This window comes from Aulonocara stuartgranti (genome assembly GCF_965226115.1).
Source record: "Aulonocara stuartgranti genome assembly, chromosome: 17".
NCBI lineage: Eukaryota > Metazoa > Chordata > Actinopteri > Cichliformes > Cichlidae > Aulonocara > Aulonocara stuartgranti.
Window position 1 is genome coordinate 26,377,098 of NC_138953.1, and position 20,416 is coordinate 26,397,513.

At 40.7% G+C, this 20,416-nt stretch overlaps 1 protein-coding gene across 9 annotated transcripts in view; it reads left to right on the forward strand.

Annotated features, from left to right (window-relative positions):
* The window catches only part of magi2a (membrane associated guanylate kinase, WW and PDZ domain containing 2a), a 269,662-nt gene that overhangs the window by 171,713 nt on the left and 77,533 nt on the right, over nt 1-20,416 (forward strand). For all 9 annotated transcript variants that reach the window (XM_082510727.1, XM_082510728.1, XM_082510729.1 and 6 more), the window contains exons 3-6: nt 6,769-6,888; nt 11,453-11,668; nt 13,934-14,144; nt 19,552-19,631. In XM_082510727.1, coding sequence (XP_082366853.1) covers nt 6,769-6,888; nt 11,453-11,668; nt 13,934-14,144; nt 19,552-19,631 — 627 coding nt within the window. The remainder of the gene's footprint in view (nt 1-6,768; nt 6,889-11,452; nt 11,669-13,933; nt 14,145-19,551; nt 19,632-20,416) is intronic.

The following is a 20,416-nucleotide window of genomic DNA, read 5'->3' on the forward strand; positions in this document are numbered from 1 at the left end:
TATGGTATAATCTTTTCCTCAGGGCCCGTGCACATGCTTTGATTCCCTATCATAAATACACAGTACAACATCTCTCTGTCATGCTTCAGGACATACTCTGGATATGAATCTGTTGTTTTAAATAGAGGCCAATGTTTCTGCTTTCCAGAGACTGTCTGGGTCCCTGTTGCACTTTTTTGTATTGCCTACAGTTAAGTTCAAATTGTGCGCAGGTTACAGTGATTTTATTCTCAATGTGCAACTGTGAGGCAGAACACAGAGGTCATGCATTTCATCTGGTGTATTTGATTAACATACAGATGGGCTCAGAGCTATGTTAATGTATTCTGTAGGAGCACTAGTCCCAGTGTGAAACCACTACAGGTGTTAGCTTTGACAGGGGCATCCGATAATGGTGCTTGGCTGCACAAGTGAGGGCTGGACTCGTGGCCCGTGACTGTGGAGTTGTATCTGGCTCGAGAACTTACTTGAGAGCAGCAGGATGGCTGTAGGCTACGAGGGCCGCAGCCCACGCTACAACTTAAGCTGCTCTCTCATCCGCTCCTCTGTTTTTACACCTGTACTCACTTCTCACTCTCACTCAGCATACAAACAGCTCAGTGCGATGTTCTCATTGTTAACTTTCTGCCATTCTATGTTTCTTGTTTTGCATCTCCTGGGAGAAAACAATAATTTATTTTCAAATGCTAACAACAAGGAAATGAGCTGCTATTTGCTAAAGTACTCAATGGCATTGTCTATCTCTTCCCCTGCCTTTGAAGACTGTCCTAGACTCTAAAGATGTAAAGGTGGATTTATACGTCTGTTTAAGAGCGCAACACGTCTGCTGTGGATGCCTCATGTATAGAAACTAAATGTTCTTTAGAGATGTATTTTATTTTTTCACAGTACCACCAAACTGTGTCATGCATTGTCAGGCCGGATGATTTAGTTTCAGTTTGAAGCTTGTCAGGCTTGCACAATTGCTTTCAGAAAAATAATAGCTTGTAGGTTGAATTAACAACTATTAGTGATTGATTGCAGACATTGAACTACACTAGTGCCCTCTTTTTTTAGAGTCTCAGAAGTAACTGGACAATTGACCGACAAGGAGTTTCCTGTCTGGGTGAGGTCTGCTGCTTTTTTATTTTATGAGCAAGTAATCAGAGAGAAGATCTGAAGTTGAACTGAAATGTAGATGCTCAGGGAAACTCTCAGTGTGAGGTCCAAAGACGTGTGGCTGTAGAGAGAAACCAAAAAACTTTAGGATTTAGGGCAAAATCAACAATCTGATACATTATTCTCAAAAAGAAGGGATGTGCTGGTCAACTCAGCAACACTAAAAGGCCTGAAAGACCAGGAACACTGTTGAGTAGGTGGGCGTATCATTGTCTAAAGAGATGCCTTCATCAATGGAAATACAGAAGGTTTACAACAAGGTGTAAACCACAGGTTACACTCAAGAACAGGAAGGTCAGATTAGACTTTACCAAGAAACATCTGAAAGATCTTTACCAGGATTTTATTTTGACAGATGAATCCAAGATCAACCGGAGAAGGAGAGAAACAGCTCACGAACTGAAGTACACACACATCATCTGTGAAACACGGTGGAGGAAATGTTATGTATGGCTGCCAATGGAACTGGGTCACAAGTGCTTATTACTACTTATTAATGGTGCGACTGCTGATACTTCTATCAGCAGTCGCACCAAGTAGTTGAATGAATCCTGAAGTATTCAAGGCTATACTCTGTGCTCAGACACAGCCAAATGCTGCATAAGTGGTCAGTTGGTGCATCACTGTGCAAACGGATAATGACCCAAAACATTCAGCAAAAGCAACCCAAAACTGAAGGTGTCTGCAGTAAAGCCCTAGCAGACCATCTGAAGGGAGGATAAACACAGCACTTGAGTTCTAGACATTTCAACTCAAGAGTCTCGGTGCAGTTGTTTTTGTCTGCACCCACGTGAATTTACTGGGTTCGCACCTGCCCTAAATCACACCTGGACCAAGTGGGAAAACCAATCAGAGTCCAAAGTGTAAGTTGGAAGGTGTGAAAATCACTTCTGGTTATCTGCTAAGGTCTATTTCTCTTTCTCTCTATCTTCAGTTTTTATTCCAAAATAAAGAAGACCGTAGCAAAAGAGGATGACTGTGATTTAAAAATACACACACACACAAAAACTGAAACTGCTACAATTCTTTTGGTCAAATTGCACCTCCTGTTCATTTTTGAAATGCTAATCAAATGCTAAGAGGGAAGTCTTACTTTCTTTCTTTTTCTAAACTGGTAGAATATTTTTGCTGCTAGGGTAGTATTCAGTTTTTCCCACTTCAAACATCAATGAAACATGTTTGTGCTCAAGTTTTGTATGCATGCCTATTTTTAAGGAGAGCTTCACACACTCCTGAAACACACCTAAGGGGATTTTTTTTAACCCCAGACTCTGGTAAACTAACTAAATTATGAACAAAGTAGTAAATCTTGATAAGTGTCCGAGGCTTTTATACATAATCATGACTTACCTTCCTAAAGAAATACTGCGCACTTGAGCGGGGTGTTTCTATTTTCACAGATCAGCACTAAAGGATCATGACCCACATACAAAGGACTGAAAATCGAGAGGCATTGTGGGTGCTTCCTTTTAGAAATTGTCACCCTAGAGAAGTCCTACCAGAAGATTCGGCTAAATATAGCCCCCCAACATCAAAGGTCCTCTTTGAAATTTCGTGTGTATGTGTGTCTGCTGCTCAGTCAGGAGCTCTGCCTGGGAGGGAGGCTAATCTGACGAGTACACAAGCCCCCATGCAGACAGACACAATCAAGAAGCTCTTCTCCTCTGGAGGTGCAGCACAAACAGAAACACAAAAATACTTTTTTGCGTAGACCACGGTGTTCCCTGCTGCTCATTTGCTCTTATCAGCTCACATCACTTACTCTCTCAGCAGGTTCCAGCTTGGTGTTTTAGTTTTGACAGTAAATTTCTATTTGAGCATCTGAAAAAGTGCATACAGGGTGCCACTTTAGTTCATGAAATAGTCATGTCAGTATCATGTGCTCGAGAAATGAAAGGGTTCCTCTGAGTGAATCTTATGCGAACAAAGTCGGGCGCTGCAGTCCCCAGGACACCAGCTGATCATTGATTCTTTTCGGGGTTTGCTCTCTCCATTTAAGCACCAATAATCAACCTGTTAACAAGAAGAAATGAAAAGGTTTGACACGAAGGTTAACGGCATGCAGCTGGTTTGAAGTAAAGAAGATTTGTTTTGTTGTTCACAGCAAAAAAATTTAAATTAAGTAAAAAATTCTGGGATAGTTTTTGCCTTTATTTCAGAGCAAAATATTGAAAAGACAGATAATCTATCAACATAGAGACTGGGAATGACAAGAAACACACACAAAAAATGATTCAAGCGTATATATTTTCAATTGCATATTTTATTTTTGGACTCTATTACCATAGCTCTGCATGATCCATAGTTCAAAATGGTTCAGATTTATCTCATACTAGACCTTGCAGCTCCCCTTCAGTTTATCAGCATTAAAACATTTTAGCTCCTTTTCTTCCCCTGTTAAGCTAGCTTGCATCTTACTGGCTATAACGCATCAACAAAAGATTAAGCTTATTCAAACTTCATCATTGACTCTATGAAGAGCATTTATACTTGTGTGTGGTGTGCCTACTTTGCTCCACCGTTTCACTGTCAAAACACTAACGTTTTCTTCTGGAGAGTTCATTTCATTTTGAGCCAATTAAAAAAGCAGTGGCAGAACAAACAGCCAGAAATCAATCGGAGGAAACAAAGCTATGAAACAGGACACTCACAGACGATGTAGGCTAGGGAAGTGCACGTTAGGTTTCAGAAGGGTTTGCAGTTATCTAGATTTAAGGAAGATTTTAAATTCCATCTTTCTTTTAATATATTTTTGGGCCTTAATGTGATAAGGTAAGATAAAAAAGCTGGGCAAAAGAGCAGGGCTAACACACACCATAAATTTGAACCCGTGCCTTTGCCTACAATAACAACATGAGGCTGCTCAACAGAGTGAGCTAAACTTACACCCTAAATGCAGCATTTAACACTCGTTGGATGGGGCATCTGTGCACTTATCCAAAGCCAGATCTCTGTGCCTGATTCACCGTGGTGCATTCATGTCCCTTTGGCTACACAAAGTGACGTTTGTAGGTAAGCAAACTACGAAGATGTGGTTGTGTGCAGTCCTCCAAAACCCGACAGCATGTAGCCTACCAGGGATGATGCTATACGTAGGTTGAACGCTGACTAGTTGTAATGTGGGCTTGAACAGGGAACAGAGTGACTGACACAGACAGTAGACAGAAGTGTTGACTTTGACAACAAATTTTGATTTAGTTTTAGTCCTAATTTAGGCACCTAAGTTATTTTAGTCTAGTTTGAGTCAACTAAATATCATAAGATTATGATAGACTAAATCTAAAGTTGCTTTGTCATTTTTTACCAGCAAGTTGCTCCATACATTTAACAAAGCATCTCAGTTTCCTTGACAACAAAGACAAAATGTGTCTATATGTCAAATCTTCTCTTCCTCCCAAGCGCTGACATTTTGTCACGTTTTCATGAGCATCAGGAAGCATAGGAGCTAGTTGTTGTACTGTACTGCTTCCTGGTGGCAGAGAAAATGTGCCCGTCTAACCTTACAGCACCAGAAGATTACTTCTCATTGGATCACTTCCAAACTCGTTCCGCCTTTCTCTCATCTCTCCAGAACAGTTTGTTTAACTTTTTATTTGTTGACGGAAGTGTCAACACATTTCATCATACTTTTTGTCCTCATGCATACATTTTTATTTAGACATCGCCTGGAAAACAAACAGTCGTCGATGAAAACTGTGACGACAAAATACTGTAACTTCAGTCTCAGGTAGAAGCTGAAGGACCAGCAGCAGATCGGTGGTTTCATATATTTTGGCAGTGATGACAGTAAATGGCTACATGTGGATAATGGTCTGCAAAGCTGTGGGTAGGCTCTGCATAGGACCAGTGCACAGCAAAGCCTTTCCTTTGACAGGACCATATTAGGGATATTGATTCTCTGAATTTATTAAGAACCAAGAGCAGACAAAAGTGTTTCAAACACTCTGAACATGAGCTTTTTGTTTACCTGTTTGCTTTTGTCCAAACTTCACTATTTAAAGCGGTGACCCCTTTTAACCCTTGGGTGCCCTGAAGATTAGGGGGTTTAAAAAATCTTAATTGGATTCAGATTTTTTCAGTTCCAAACTTTAAAATCTTAAGAAGTTTAAGCTCGGGCTGATGATGTTGATCACACTGTCTAAACGCTGACACATGAAAGAAGCAGACCTCAGTGAGTTCATACACCCCATGTGAGGCTCAGTCACGTCTGATGGCAAAGTTGTTTATACCTGATCCAAGTGGCAGCATTTCAAATGCGAATAGCGTATGCACTTTTTTGAATACTCTCTCCTTCAAAGCATTCAGCCTCACTCTTGTTTGTACATATGAGAAGTGATTGAAGTGATCAGACGGCTTGAGAGAAGATCAAACCCTCTTCTTGCTCTCTCACCTCCACGCGCGTTGCCAAAGAGGGCAAGATTTTCTGATTGTTGTTGCTGAAAAGTTCAAGTATAAAACACAAACCATGCAAATGTCTCTAAACTGCCCGATCTTGATGTTGGCCGACTTGCAGCCTCGAGAACCTCAAGGAGTTTTTCAGCCTTTAATGTAAACCCTTTAGGGGCAGTAAGATGAAGTAGGCTTGCTGATTCTATCCCCTTTCTTCTTATTCATGAAGTGAACCAAGAAAAACTAACAATTTCATCCTCTTGGGCTCTTAAGCATACCCATTTTTCCCACTTGGTAGTTTTAAGATCAGCTCTTTAACTGATGTAGCTCTGTTTATACAGTTAAAAGTGCAGTAATCTGTGTTTATGGAAACTGAAACCTGCGTACTTTTGGCTTTTCTTGGCCCACATCTACACAACACACAAACTTTTACAGGCGTTGTTTGAAACTTGTAATGCAGGAGCGATGTCATCTGGCCTCACATAAAGTCAAATCACCCCATGCTGCGTACAAGGGGCGATCGGTGGCACAACGCTCCGCCGTTAACTTTAAAACACACAGTTGGATACTTTATAGTCAGGCTTTAACAAGTGTGGTTTACAGGCTCTGCTTTAGTGTGAGTAACGCTCCCTCAGATGTGAAAACCCATTCAGCACCTCAGGGGTAGAGTGCTGCGTGTTATCACAGCTGGGATCAGTTTTAACTAGTCTAATTAGCACACAGCTATGAGAACGTATTTAGGAAGTCATTTGTACCTCATTTTAACATTGTAAACACTTTGACACACTTTGTTTTAGTAACTGGAGGAGAAATGATGGTCGTGACTTGACTTAAAATGCTGCTATCACAGGGTAAAATATTTTCACCGCACCCGTGTTCCTGTCAGCTGGCAGGACCGCTGCTCCTGTCAGGGAGTCCTCGACATGCTGTCAACTCCATGCAAATTGATTTGATTTCTCCTCTTGGTGTCCAAATTGCATCACTTAGCTCCTGAAATCATACCTTGCCACTTCTCCTCTCTGTTAAATATTCAGTCTCAGCTGTACAAAGGATGGGACAAAAAAAGGAATGTAAAGATAGGGAATTTAATGAATAGAGCTGGGCCTGGGTCAGCTTGTTCTGATCGTCTCGAAAACACTGAAAAAGACTCACCCTTAATCAAAGTCCCCCTCTCATTCAGTAGTTATTCACATTATAGCTCTTCTTGCTTATCTTCTGCAGGCACAACCAGGCAGCCCAAGGAAGGAGAGGTCCCGGGGGTGGATTATAATTTTGTGACCATTGACCGGTTTATGGAACTGGAGAAAAGTGGAGCCCTGCTAGAGAGTGGAACATATGAAGGTAAGGATTTATTTAAGACACGCTTAATAACGCGTATGATTGCGGCCATTCTTCTTTGTGATATTTCTATATTTTTTTAAGGAATGTATGCTTCAGTGTGGCACTATGGGTAGTTTTCAGCAGCTTGAATGAATGGGGCTCATCACCTCACGTCCACACTTCCCCCACACAAGTCTGCTTCCATTTATCCATCTTTTGGCTCTATGGAGATGAGAGTGAAATCTGACATGAAGGACACTAAAACCAATCTAAAGTAAATTCTCAATGAAACACACACACACACACACACACACACACACACACACACACACACACACACACACACACACACACACACACACACACACACACAGTACGTTCATGCTGGCTTTTTCTTGGCTCACTTGAGCCTGAGCTGCAGTGGCTCTTCAGGCTCCTAATCCAGACAAACAGATACTCTCTTCCATCTCTTTCCTGTGGTCAGACAGGCCTGAGGCTTAGATTTTAAACCACTCAAAAAGTCCAGCGCCTAGTTTGCCTGTCCACCTCCAACTCTCAGGAGACCTCTACCATTATATAGATAACACATAGCAGCCGACTTTCTTCTCTCCCACCTGACTCCAGTCTCTGTCAGCCTGCCGCCCCTGCAGGATGGAGCAAAAAAAAAAAAAGGAAATTGCAGATGGCCAATTTAATGGTCGGTTGCCAGAAGCAATGTTAGATCCTTTTGGCGATGGGAGCTGCCTTCCATGGGGAGAGGGAGACAGAGTTCCTTCTTGCGCGGTCGCTCGGCCATCATACAGCCTTTTATACATTTTAATAATTTAATGGCCAATTAGAGGTGGAAGAAAGAAGGAAGGCATGAATTTTAAAGGAAAGAGCTGCCTGGTAAAAAAAGGAGAGAGGTTTGACTTGTTAGTAGGAAAAAAAATAGGAATTTCTCAGGTTCAATTCCTAGAAAACATTTCCCAGAGAAAAGCAAACATCCAAACATCCAAAGTCCAAACATCTTACTGTTTTGCTCTATTTTTTAACAAATATCTTTAATCAGCTGTGTCACAAAGTGAAAGAAACTCCAGTTTTTCTTCCTCAGTTAATTTCCACTTACTTTTTCACAGTGGTTATTTTAATTACATCCCTGGTGTTCTTCAACTTATAAAACAGGAGTCTGGGTGGTAATTTAATGATAGCGTAAAAATATGCCATTGCCATTCATTTTCATTATTCCAGCGTAATAAAATAATCTTTTTGTTTTTTCATGTTTTGATTGTGAGCTCTAAATATTACAATAACCGTACACCTTAGGTTATATTTGCTGTAATGATGAAGCTCGTCAGATAGATAAAGCCATCTGTTACACCATGTGAATGCCAGTTAGAGCCAACATTAACTACTAGGTAGTGAGTTCCAACCAAAACCAGCTGCAACATTTCTACATATATTGTTGCACAGAGCGATATGAAATGGAAAAAATTAGAATAACTCGTGACTGTAATTTGAAATAGCTTTAGGGTTGGCTGTTATGGAAAGAGATGTTTACATTTACCACTCTTCCCCATCGAGGATGCCCCGGGGAGGGGCGTTACCTCTGCAGAATCCGGTGGGTACATGAAAAGTGTAGCTTAAGCTTTAAAAATTGCAAAAACAAATGCATTGGAGTGCGCCTGAACAAGTTTTACCAAAACAATGACAATAACTAAAAGGCAATGAAATAGCAAAATGTTATTTGTAAATGATGATGGGCGGGAGGAGTACTAGCAGATGATTTTGTTCAGCGGTGCAGGAGAGATCCTCACTTATCTGGATATGAGTTTGGTGTAGTCTGCTGAAGGAACAGAGATGCTGTGGCGGAGATGAGGTCTCCGAATAAACTCTTATCCGTCGTTTTTTCTTTTCTCTTTTTTTTGCTAAGAAAAAAATCCTTAACAGTATGGATACAAGATAGACATGGCCTTCAGTACCTAAAGGCTGCATTATTTTTAATGACCACCAGGGGGCTGGATCCCCTGGTTGCAAAAAGCTGTCCAGTTGTATAGAAGTCTATAGGAAAATTACTCTCAGCTGCCTTGCTGTGCTTTGTGTTCTGAGGACTTTGTTGGCTAAATCTCTAGTTCCAACTCATATTCAATAAAATATGAAGTTCATTTTGTAAATTATGGTTATTATTAGAGTCAGAAAGGAGGATTATTGCCAATGAGTTCTGTGTCAGATCCACCCCTTGCATGACAGGTTTACATAAGGGAAAACCTTCAGTGTGAAGCTTCATAACTGGACACTACCCACTCCGATCGCTGCGTCCATCTATTTATACCATCTCTGCTTTTATTTCATGATTGTGTTGTGACAAAGAAATCTCAGCTCCTCCTTCCTTTTGTTTCATTTTTGATCTTTTTTGTTAATTGAGGTGATTTCCTTCTGTTTTTTTTAAGAAAAGAAGTTACTTTCAGTAACACTGTAGACTTAAATCACCGTGGCTTTTAGATGTGACAGCATTTCCACCACTTACTCAAACTTCAAAGTCCAGGTTTCTGTGATGCTTCGAGTTATTTAAGTTCACACGCGGCGTATACTTTTTCCTCAGCTTCAGCTCATTAAGGGTCCGGGAATCGTGTCTTTGGTTCAGAGGTTCTAATCCCACCAGTCTCCGTAATCTCTTTAGAGCTGCTCGCTTCTATTTCTTATTGCAGCCTTTAGGTTTTTCACAATGTGAACATGATGTTTCAATAGGTGCTTCTTCATGTTTCCCTTGATATATGTGTAAAAATTTGTCTCAGATGCTTGAGCCTAGTTAATTGCGCATAAGCAGAGCCTTCATGTGCTCTAGCAGGCACACTTGAGTGGATGAGGTCACCGATTTAAAAGGAAGCCTCCAAGGAAAGTAGTGTCTGATCTTTTAAGTGACAGAAGAATCTCTCAGACTTTGGATGAATATAATCCAATGTCTCACTCTCTCTCATCTGTTTGTTGTGCGAAAAACTCGAAAAGAAAAAGTCCGGTCAGTCACATAAAACTTGCAGTTTTTTCACTCTGCATGAAAATGCTTTTAGAAGCTTGAGACTTGCAATGGCTTAAGGAAAGACTGTAACTTTGTGGTTTTATTGGTCACTTCACATCTAAAAATGCCAGCACACTTTTTTTTCCCTTAGGTTTTGAGGTATTGGCTCTTCCAGTTACCCTTTGTGTGAGCATTTTATAGCATTTTCCAGCTTTTTGGAAGAAAATGATTTATCACATTAAATCTCAACAGCACTCATTAAAATAAAAAATATATAAATCCATAAACATGAGGTTATGAGGTTTTCACATTGACTGATGGAGGCTGCCAGTACTTAAACTGAATGACAGTAAAATGTAAAATCAACTTAGACGACTGTGGAAGGAGCTGTTGCATCACAGCCAAATGAAAACCTGCAGTTCCCAGAGGTGGGGAGTTGGTTCTGAGCAGAGACCGAAACTAAGAGAGCGAGAGAGAGATGGTTATTATTCAGTCCAAGTCATGCAGAAACCCATAGTTATATTCCACGGAAATCCAGGCACTGGGCTAGTAAGTGATTTATATGCAGAGGAGGTAATGGAAGAACTTCGCAATAATAAATATGCTGTTCTTTAAATGGTTGCGATTAGCTCGCAATTAGATGTGTGCAGGTCAAGATTACTTTGCAAGTGTGCACGTCTTTGTGCAGATGATGGTGAATTAGCTGGAACAACATCTCAAGTGCAGAACTCATCTGACATTACAAGGCTAACATCCTAACCCGCTCTCGCTTCTCTCATCCTTACTTTCTTTATTCCGTGCCCGTTCTGCTGCCTCTTTGCATCTACATTATGTACACAGGAATTATTTTTCAGTGCTGCTTTTCCTTTATTAAAATTTTATGGAAATGCAGATTTTATTTTTTTTAATGTCATGTCATCTCCTGGGATTAACAGAAGCAGATATATTTACTTTTAAGACACTTAAAAAGGGGGGGGGCGGTCCAACATGTTTCCTTCTGAAGTACTGAGGTTCTTCCCAGTAGAGAGGGAGAGGATAAAATGGGCCAAAATAACAGCTCTTCTAGTTGCTTTCTTATATATTAGCAAACCTTTAACTAAACGTGTTCCTTTAAACACCAAGGTAAGCAATGAACCCTGAAACTGTTCAATGGGTCTATATTTTAGAGTGTGTGTGTGTGGTTAGTTTAAAAGGTTTGGGGAGCTCTGATTTGCATAAAATAGGCTAAATGTAAACTTGATTCAAATGGGGAGAAGCCAAATCAAATCCATTCAGTGAAACTGCAACACTTTGGCAACAGAACGCATTTCCCAGCTGCTGTCGTAGTCAGTGATTGGGAAGTGTGGAAATCACAGAAGCTGTGGACATATACCATCAGAGTGAGGCTGCGCTTTAGCCAAATGTTGCTTTGATCTAAAATTTGCATTTTAAGATGTCCAGAGCTTGTCAGTGATATCCATCTTTTAGATCCCTTCATCCTGCTCTCATTTTCACAGGGAATTTGACAACTTGGTGATATTATGTGATGTATGAGAATCTAAAGTTCCTTTGCACTCTACTGTACGTCTATAGCTAAACTTTGTTTTCCAGATAACTTTTACGGCACCCCAAAGCCTCCGGCTGAGCCCAGCGCTCTGCTGCTAAATGTAACGGACCAGCTGCTCCCGGGCGCCAGACCCAGCTCAGAGGGCAAGAGGAAACGCAACAAGTCAGTCAGCAACATGGAAAAAGCCAGCATCGAGCCCCCCGAGGAGGAGGAGGAGGAGAGACCCATTGTCAATGGCAACGGTGTTGCTGTCACCCCAGGTCAGTCCCGACAGCAACCTCCACAGACGCACAGAGGCAAAGGTCACTTCTGCCGAAGGCTTCATCATGACAGCAGGGTCTGAGGTCACGCTTGGGCTCAGTCTGATCTGCATGTTACAGCGACAGTCTCTTTAAGGGCGGTTGCCTAGCAACAGATGCAGGAACAGATTGTTTTTACATGCATTTCTTTGAAAATGATTTTACGGCAGATTATCACTTTTAATTGGTTACACAAATATCTTTATATGTAGTTTAATGACGTGATATATAAACAGTGAACGGCAATTCGCTCTCGCAGTGATTACCTCTGCGGCACAAACAGTTTATGATTAAAGCATTAGTGCTGCTGCTCTCTAGAATTTGATATCATTCATTAGGTACCATTTTTAAACAGTGTCTCAGAACAGATAGCCAAGGGGCAAACACATATTTTGCTCCCCAATTCAACAAAAGCCTGTAGGCTGTTTAAAAATCAACAAGGGCATTTTATTAAGTGCTTTCTCTCATTTGTGAATCAGCCCTGTAGAAAGTGCTGTTATCCTCTTTGTAAATACAGAAAATTGGCAGAAAAGGGGTTTAACATTCTGTGTAACAAGGCCAAACCTCTAGAGCTTGTCGTTATCCATAAACTGATAGAGAAAGGTGCCATTCTCTGCACTGAAAGACTAGACTAAAAAGACGTATCTAAGTATACCTTCTAGTGTGTTCACTTGTTATAACAAGTAAACACACAAACACAGATACATGGAGTTGCTCCGTCACGCACTGAAACCCGTGATCACATGAATAGGCGATCATAAAAACACCATTATGAGTTCGATTTTTGTGATTCCAAATCCAGAGCCACGCTTCGGTCCTGTGACTTTCTAAGATGGTTTCATGGCCTCAGGAAAAGACTTTCACTGCACAGCATCAGTCAGAGCAGCACAGAAGCTCAAGGAGTCTGAGTGCTGATTTCAGCTGATCCCTGCACTTACTTTTATATTGTGCTGCAGCTGTATTTTTGGATGTAATTACGGCTATATACTATGGAGCTGTTAAGGTGATATTTTGAGAAGGGAAGTTTGGTTAAAGGATGCAATATTGGTTTCCTTTTGGCAACGAGGTCAAACAAGGTAAGATTCATGATTTGCGGAAGAAAAACAAACAGAAAATACTCAGATTAAATGTTCTAAGGGTGAAGTGATGATTTTCCTTTAAATATCATATTTGTTTTACTGGATCAGAGACATAAAATACCTGAATTGATGAAAGGAAATCAGAAGCAAAAAAAAGTTTAAAAAGTAGATTGTGTGTTTTTTTGCATGTTATTTTACACTTTGACTTTACTTTCATTTTGTCTGGAGCCTGCTGTGGATGATAAAATAATATAAATCTCTGACATTGTGATCTCATTAAAACCCAGCATGTAAAAGCTAAGACTTTATGTTTTTACCTGCTTATTAACAGTAATCTCAATCTAGTGGTAGTGGGGGTTTCTTAAAAAGGTTTTTGTCATCTTTGGAGACCCCAAACTGAAGCAGAGCACCACTTTTATGACCAGAATGCCATTGGTTCAAATTTGTACATGAAGTGTTGAAAAGTTTTTATAAATCAAGAGTGGAAATATCTTCAGCAATAGTGAGATGCTCAAAAACGTCATGCTGAGGCATGTTGTTTGTTAAAGTGGGCAGCTTCTCTCGGCTCAGGAGGAGTTTTGTCTCTGAAAGGGACCGAGTGTGGGCTGACCAGGAGAGCAGAAGGGGAATCAATAGAGCACAGCAGGCTCTGTGATCTAAGCAGATCACTACCTCGCGCTTTCCCTCCCATAGATTATCTCTCAATCCGCTACTTTCATTTGTCCCCTCTTCACTTCCCTCCACCAAACCTCCTCTGGGATGAGCTCACACTTGCCATCTCTTTCTCTGTCTTCCCATTTTTCTCTCGCTAACACTTTCACACACTGCCACAACTCAAAGTAGGGCATCACCGCCTGCTACTTTCTCAATCTCTATTGTCTCCTCTGATTTATTCATCTTTCTGTCTTGTTAACCTCAATCACTCCCTCTGTTCCCTCCTGTCTTTCCCCAATGTCACCACTTCCTCTCACCTTTTTCTAATCACTCTTTCCTCTTTTTTCTGCCTCCACCCCTAGCTCCTTCTCTCAATCAGTCCCTTCACATTTTCCACACTTCAGCTCCCTTGTCTTTCACTCTCCTCGCCCTCCCCCGTTCCTCTCCGATGATAATGTCATGCCTGACTCATCTTGTCCTGTTGTCACCTCAGAATCAAGTGAACATGAGGACAAGAGCACAGATGCTTCAGGGGACGTCGGCCCGCAGATCAACCCAGCAGAGGCCCCGAGCGAGGTACCCAAAGATGATGGACAGATCCCGAAGATGGCAGTGCCCAAACCAGATGAGAACGATGAGCTAGGGCCGCTGCCAGACAACTGGGAGATGGCATACACTGAGAAAGGAGAAGTCTACTTCATAGAGTAAGTGTTTGAATGATATATGCATTCAGACTTTTCTCAGATATTCTTGAAATTGATGATGTTTATAAGTGATTTTTAAAGACCTCAGCGGGGTGTAAAGTGACAAAAAAACTTTAGCTAAAAAAACGTTCTTCTTTTAAAGTAAGGTCTCTGAAAAATGAGCAAAATATAATTTTCTAGAACTTTCCTTTCCTTCACTTTTGTTTTTGCCATTTTTAAAGTATTATGTTAAAAAAAAAACTTATATCAAGCCTGTTTTGATGATACATGTAAACAAAAAAACTTTTAAAATTGGAATTTGAACGTTGTTTTGCATTCCCGTAGTTATTGGAATATTTTCTTTTACCGTCAGCCATTTGTTGTGTGCAGCTGTGGACAGAATGGATATCTGTACAAACTCACGTCACAATAATTATAAATCCTTTAATATAGCAGTCCTCAACCTTTTTTGTGCCGCAGTATATGTCCGTCAATATTTTCATGGACCGGCCTTTAAGGTGTCGCGGATAAATACAATAAAATAAAACCAGTACTGGTACCAAAAAAAGAAGATTTATTCATAACACACAGGAAAAGACCCAGGGAAACCAAGTTAACGATAAAAACGATTTTTTTTAAAAAAACTATAAAAATCGATAAAACCATAAATTTCACACCTGCCTCAACAATCGCGGCCCCGTACCAAACGACTCACAGACCGGTCCGTGGCCCGGTGATTGGGGACCGCTGCTCAAATATATCAGCTGACCATTGATGTCAGCTGATATTACTTCACCAATAAAAATATCTGCTTGCCAATCATCTGTTTGTGTTGGCTGCATGTTAAAAAATATCATGGCACGAAAAATTATTGGTATCAACTATGAGACAAACTGTTGCTTTAAACATTGGTGCTGGGATTATACAAGAATTTCATTAAAGGCATTGCTCTGTAATAATAAGCAGCTTACACATTTCTTAAAAACAAAAGTAGAAAAATGAACAAATTGATAATCGATTGAACTGATTGGACAGGTTGACAGGTGAAGTCAGGCATGGACTATAATGCTCAGAAACAACATTGTGATCTGTAGTGAGAGTAGGGACCAGGTGGGAGAGAGTCTGGTGAAGTGGGAGGTATGCTCTGGGGAGAAGAGGAAGGCAGGTGGAAAGGTGAAGTTGCAAGGACCACAGGTAGTGAAAGTTGAAGGGGTTTAAATACTTGGGGTCAACCGTCCGAAGGAACGGGCAGTGCCAAACCGAGGTGAGGAAGAGAGCGCAGGCAGGGTGTAGTGGATAGAGACGAGCGTTAGATGATGTATGGTTTGGAAACAGTAGCACTGACATAAAGACGGGAAGCTGAGCTGGAGGCAGCTTGTTAAGATTTTCAATGGGAGTGACCGGGATGGACGGGATTAGAAATGAGTACGTCAGAGGGACAGCTCTGAATCTGAGCGCCATACTCAGAGATCATGTCATTTGCCTTACATCCTAAGAAGATTGCTAAAGATGTGGTCACTTTATGTTTTCAGCACTGTTTAATTGCCTCTGTGCTCAGCACACACACACAGACTATATGTGATACATGGTGGTTTTAAAGATTTAAAGCTCCCCAGAAATACCTTGCTACGTAGAACTCTTATAAACGCTCTAAAGTTTAATTCATTGGAGTTGTTAGTATTTTACAGCTGCAGTAAAACCATGTGGTGAATTTTTATTACATAAGAATAATTGAGTTGCTGTGTGTTTTTGCAGTGGTGTGGTGGGAATTGCGTGTGCATTTGAGTTCTTGTAAAACATTAACAAATGTAGATATAGCAGAGAGGGGGTTTTGCAATTGCGAAAAAGTTTGGGAGCTTTTCTGCACCAGTTGATCATTTCAGTGATTAGGAGAAATCTCTCCGTAGAATCAGCTGAATCCCAGCCTGCTTGAGCGCACTCTTTTAACTGCTAGAAGCTTCGCAGCAGCACCAAAGTAAGAAATGAGACAGGGTTGTCAGCCAGCCAGGCACATGTTGTCTCTTCATGTCTATTTGCCACAGATGCAAACTTTTAATTCCTATCCTCTGCAGACAACTCGCCATATGTCTCCTACCCCAAACAGAGAAACCTCATGCTCCCACATCCATCAAGCACATTACACAACTAATTCACTTAGCCTACCGCATTATAGCATCAAGGGTTTTTTTTCTACGCATAAGTGATGCCAGGAGGATGCTTGTCTTTGATTGGCCTCCAAATAAGATCAATTCGTTTGCCTACTGCTCTTGAAGTGAGGTGTCTGAGAAGAGGAATAGACGGAGGAAGAGGGAAGGGAAAAAAAGTGATTAAAAATAGCAAAGGCGGAAAAAAGAGAGGGTGACAGGGAGGACAAGAAAATGAGTAAGGAGGTAGTACGTTTTATATACTATAGGTAGTAATGGAGAAGAAATGACTGAAAGGCTAAAGTAGAGGAAAGAAAAGAGAATAAAAAGCTCTGATGAAAAAGATTCAACATTTAAGCCAAAGACTTTAACTTGCACTGAAGTTCACTTCATGCTCTTCTGTATTTGGCATGAAGCTTCTTGTTCCTCTTTTATCTGTCCATTTTTTTCTACTCAGGCTTCTGTTCATAGCTCAAAGGACAGCAATGCACCATTCAATCAGTCTGTTACTTTAGTCCAGACTAAAATACCTCAATACACTTTGAGAAAAAATCTACAATGAAACAGCTGTGATTTCTGGCAAAGATGCAGTTTCAACCTTGTAAATATATAAAGATCTCTGCTCTGACATGTTTTGCCTATAACTAATTAAACAATTAATTGATTGATCAAGAAAATATATATTTTAATGAAATGTATTTATTTATTTTATTTATTTTCAGTTATTCAATTTCAGTTATTTGTATTTAAAATAACTGATTTGTATGACAGAAACGCCTTGTTCTGTGCAGCATTTAATACTAATCAGCAAATGTCAACATGTTAACTCAGTTAATTGAGCTAGTCACAGCGCAAACACAATGTTGCAGGGCTATAACAACTATCTGGTTGTTCTACGTAGTTTTTTTATATATATTTATTTTAATTATTCTAATATTCCAGCAATTAGTATTCTGGATAAACATCATCATCCAGCAGGTTGTTGGCACTCTTTTGGGGTTAGGATGTATTTTATCCATATAAAAGCAGAAGATTTTCCCTTTCAAATAAAATTATATACTTTAACAGCTATACAAGTTAGCCTAACCCTAACCTTGTGTTTTATTTTTTTATTTAACCTTTATTTAACCAGGAATGTCCCGTTGAGATCAAAAACCTCTTTTTCAAAAACCTCTTAATATTGAGTAAATGACTAATTTGAAAAGACACCGAGAACCAACAACAATTCGGCAGCTGTATAGAGGATGTTCTTATTTTTTAGCTTATTATTTCAGTTTAATATCCTGTAAATTATGCACTTGGCTATCAGATTTACAGTCTTAGCATCGAGCTGTGTGCTGTTTTTGTGGTCTGTGGGCTTTGTTTCTGGATTTTGTTTAGTTTTTTGCATCTTGGGAAGTTTTCAGTTCTCATTTAGTCCTAGTATTTTGAATCTTCCTTTCTAGTTGTATTTCATTACTGTTTCTAGTATTCTCATGTGTTTCCTTTTGTCTATCCTCCTGTATCTTTCCCATGTGCCAAGCTCAGTCTTGCGTCTGATTCCCTGGTTGCTGTCGCTTACTCCGTGTTGCACTTTGGCAGTTAGTTGTCTTTTGTGACTTACTTTTAGTTTTACTACCTCCCCTGTGATAGTGCTGAATCTGTGAACCCGTGTCTTCTTTCCTCCCAGCTGTGTCTTATTTCCTGATTAGCCCTCAGTGTTTTTATGTGTATAAATAGCCACAGTTTCCCTCTCTCTTTTGCCTCAGTGTCCATTAACCCTGTTGGTGTGTTTCCTGGTGTTACTCCTGTATGTATGGTACCTTACGGACTCTATGCCAATAAACAGGAGTTGGTTTTTTTTTTTCTGTTTATCTTGCCTGCTTCCTGACTCTGCATTTGGGTCCTAGCCCCACATTCCTAACAGCGATAAGCTCTATGGAGGTGTTAACAGAGACTAAAGGTGTTTTCACATCTGCGCTGTTTAGTCCATTTAAATCCAACTCTGGTTCATTTGTGCTGATTTGACCAGACTTGCACTCAAGTGCATCAAGAGGAGCAGTTCAGCAGTTTGTCTCAGGTCCGTTTCTAAACGAGAATGTTTCCTTTATGTTAACATGATCTACTCATAATCTGACCTGGGTACCAGCTGCATGCTGTAAACTGTAAGAGTAAACCAACTCTAGCCCCTGGCTGAAAAATAAGTCAGGGACTCACTTAGTTGTGTTATCCACCAGGCCAGACAAAAGCGACTACTTCTTGTATTTTATTTTGTTGCTGTGTGGTCTGAGAGTTCTCACGTGGTTTGTTGTGGCACAATTAGGTTTTCTTGGAGTCTGTTTGGAGTTTTATTTTTGTGAAAAGCAACCAAGCCACAGAGAAAAACTACGTACTAGTTCACAAAGTCACCAGCTGATTCAGACGAGAGTGAACAAAGTGTGTCGGTGTGAAAACGCCCTAAAAGAAGCTGATTCATTGCACTTCAGTGAATCAGGTGAGAGAAACATGCCAGACTACTTTTTGCTCGGTGATTACTTTTGTGTTTTTCCCTTTGTCTTCTTTGTCATCAACAGACCATCACTTAACTTAACTTTATTATCTCTATATTTTGCATTTTGCATGTTTTCAAGACTGTTCCTCTCTGTAAATCTATATGTGTTTGACGCCTAGCTGCAAAGAAAATATCCTGCGGGAAAACACAAAAGTTAAAAGTATTAAAGAGAAAAAAAGATATAAGAAGGTCTCCTCGCTGCATCCTCTTCCTTTATCTTCTCGCTTCCTTTATCTTTTTACTGTAGGCATTTTCAACACCTCCCCTGACTTTTCCCTTCCTACTATTGTTCTGTCATCATGAAGGGAGGCCATTGTGGGTCCAGAGCTTCAGACAAGCCGCGTAGATGCATTGCGCTTCCCTGGCACATCATCATATCTGATCTAGATCCAGCTCTCTGCCTGGGGCTCTGGCTGAATCTGCCAAGCCCACAGCTGTTCCTCTCCATCACTCCCCCAGTCACCCCTCTATCCATTCCTATCCCTTCTCCTCTCCTCCTCCCCCGCCCGCTAATGAGAGACAGTGAGCAAATTAAAAGTATTGATTGCCATTTTGTTAACCTAAAGCATTTTTCGTCTCTCTTGTCACCTTTTTTAGACGCAGGCACTCAAGGGAGTCTCATCTTTCCTCTCTGAAATGATTCTCTGGCTGAATTAAGAATCCACCAACCTCCTTCTCTCTCTTTGTGCCAAGTCTCCTCTCTCTCGCCATCTATCACACTGCCTCTCACGCTCTCTCTGTCCTTTCTTCACAGCCACAACACTAAGACAACATCGTGGCTGGACCCGAGGCTAGCCAAGAAAGCAAAGCCGCCCGAGGAATGCAAAGAGGATGGTGAGTACAGCAGCTCCATCGTCTATTCGTTTTTCCTCTTTTATGCTTTTCTGCCTCTTACATTCACTGATGCTAACTACACACTGGAATGTAAGTTGCTCACGGCATTAATTTCAAGAGATTAAAATCTTGCCTGTTGCTCTGATGAGCTGCATAGTGGCATGATTTCCTGCAAGTCGGTGGAAGGACATTTGCTAAATTGTGTACGCTGGTACAGGATTTGTATGTTTTAGGAGTTATGTAGAGGCAGCGCTAATGTGTGTGGCAGCCCGCGCTGCAGTTGATAGGAAGCCCCGTGATATGTGTGCTTAAAACCCAGGACCAAAGAGACTGGAGGTTACAAAGACTTCTTTATTCTCAACCGAGCGAGATCTGAAGTGTCCTTTATCCACCCACACACTCGATAAACACACAACAAAAAGAAAGGAGATGAATGTCAATGCATTTTTATAGACAAATACAAATACACAAGTGAGTTGTATCTTTCTCTTTTTTTCTCACATCCAGCCTTCCTGCTTCCCCTTTCTTTTTGTGCGTGACCAAGAGGGGGTTTATCAACTGAGTTATAGGCGCTGCGGGAGCAGTGCAGTTGAATATGAGTTGAATATGAATAATAGGATGGACAGAGACAGAGAAGAGAAGTGACTACCTTGCTTACTTGTTTCTCTTTTCAGTGCATGCTTGTTTATGGTGGGAGGGCAGCAAGGTTTTTTCAGGATGCATATTCCTGGAAGCACATAAATACATTGGACACTGAATGAGTGTTCAGACGGCAAGTCATGTGA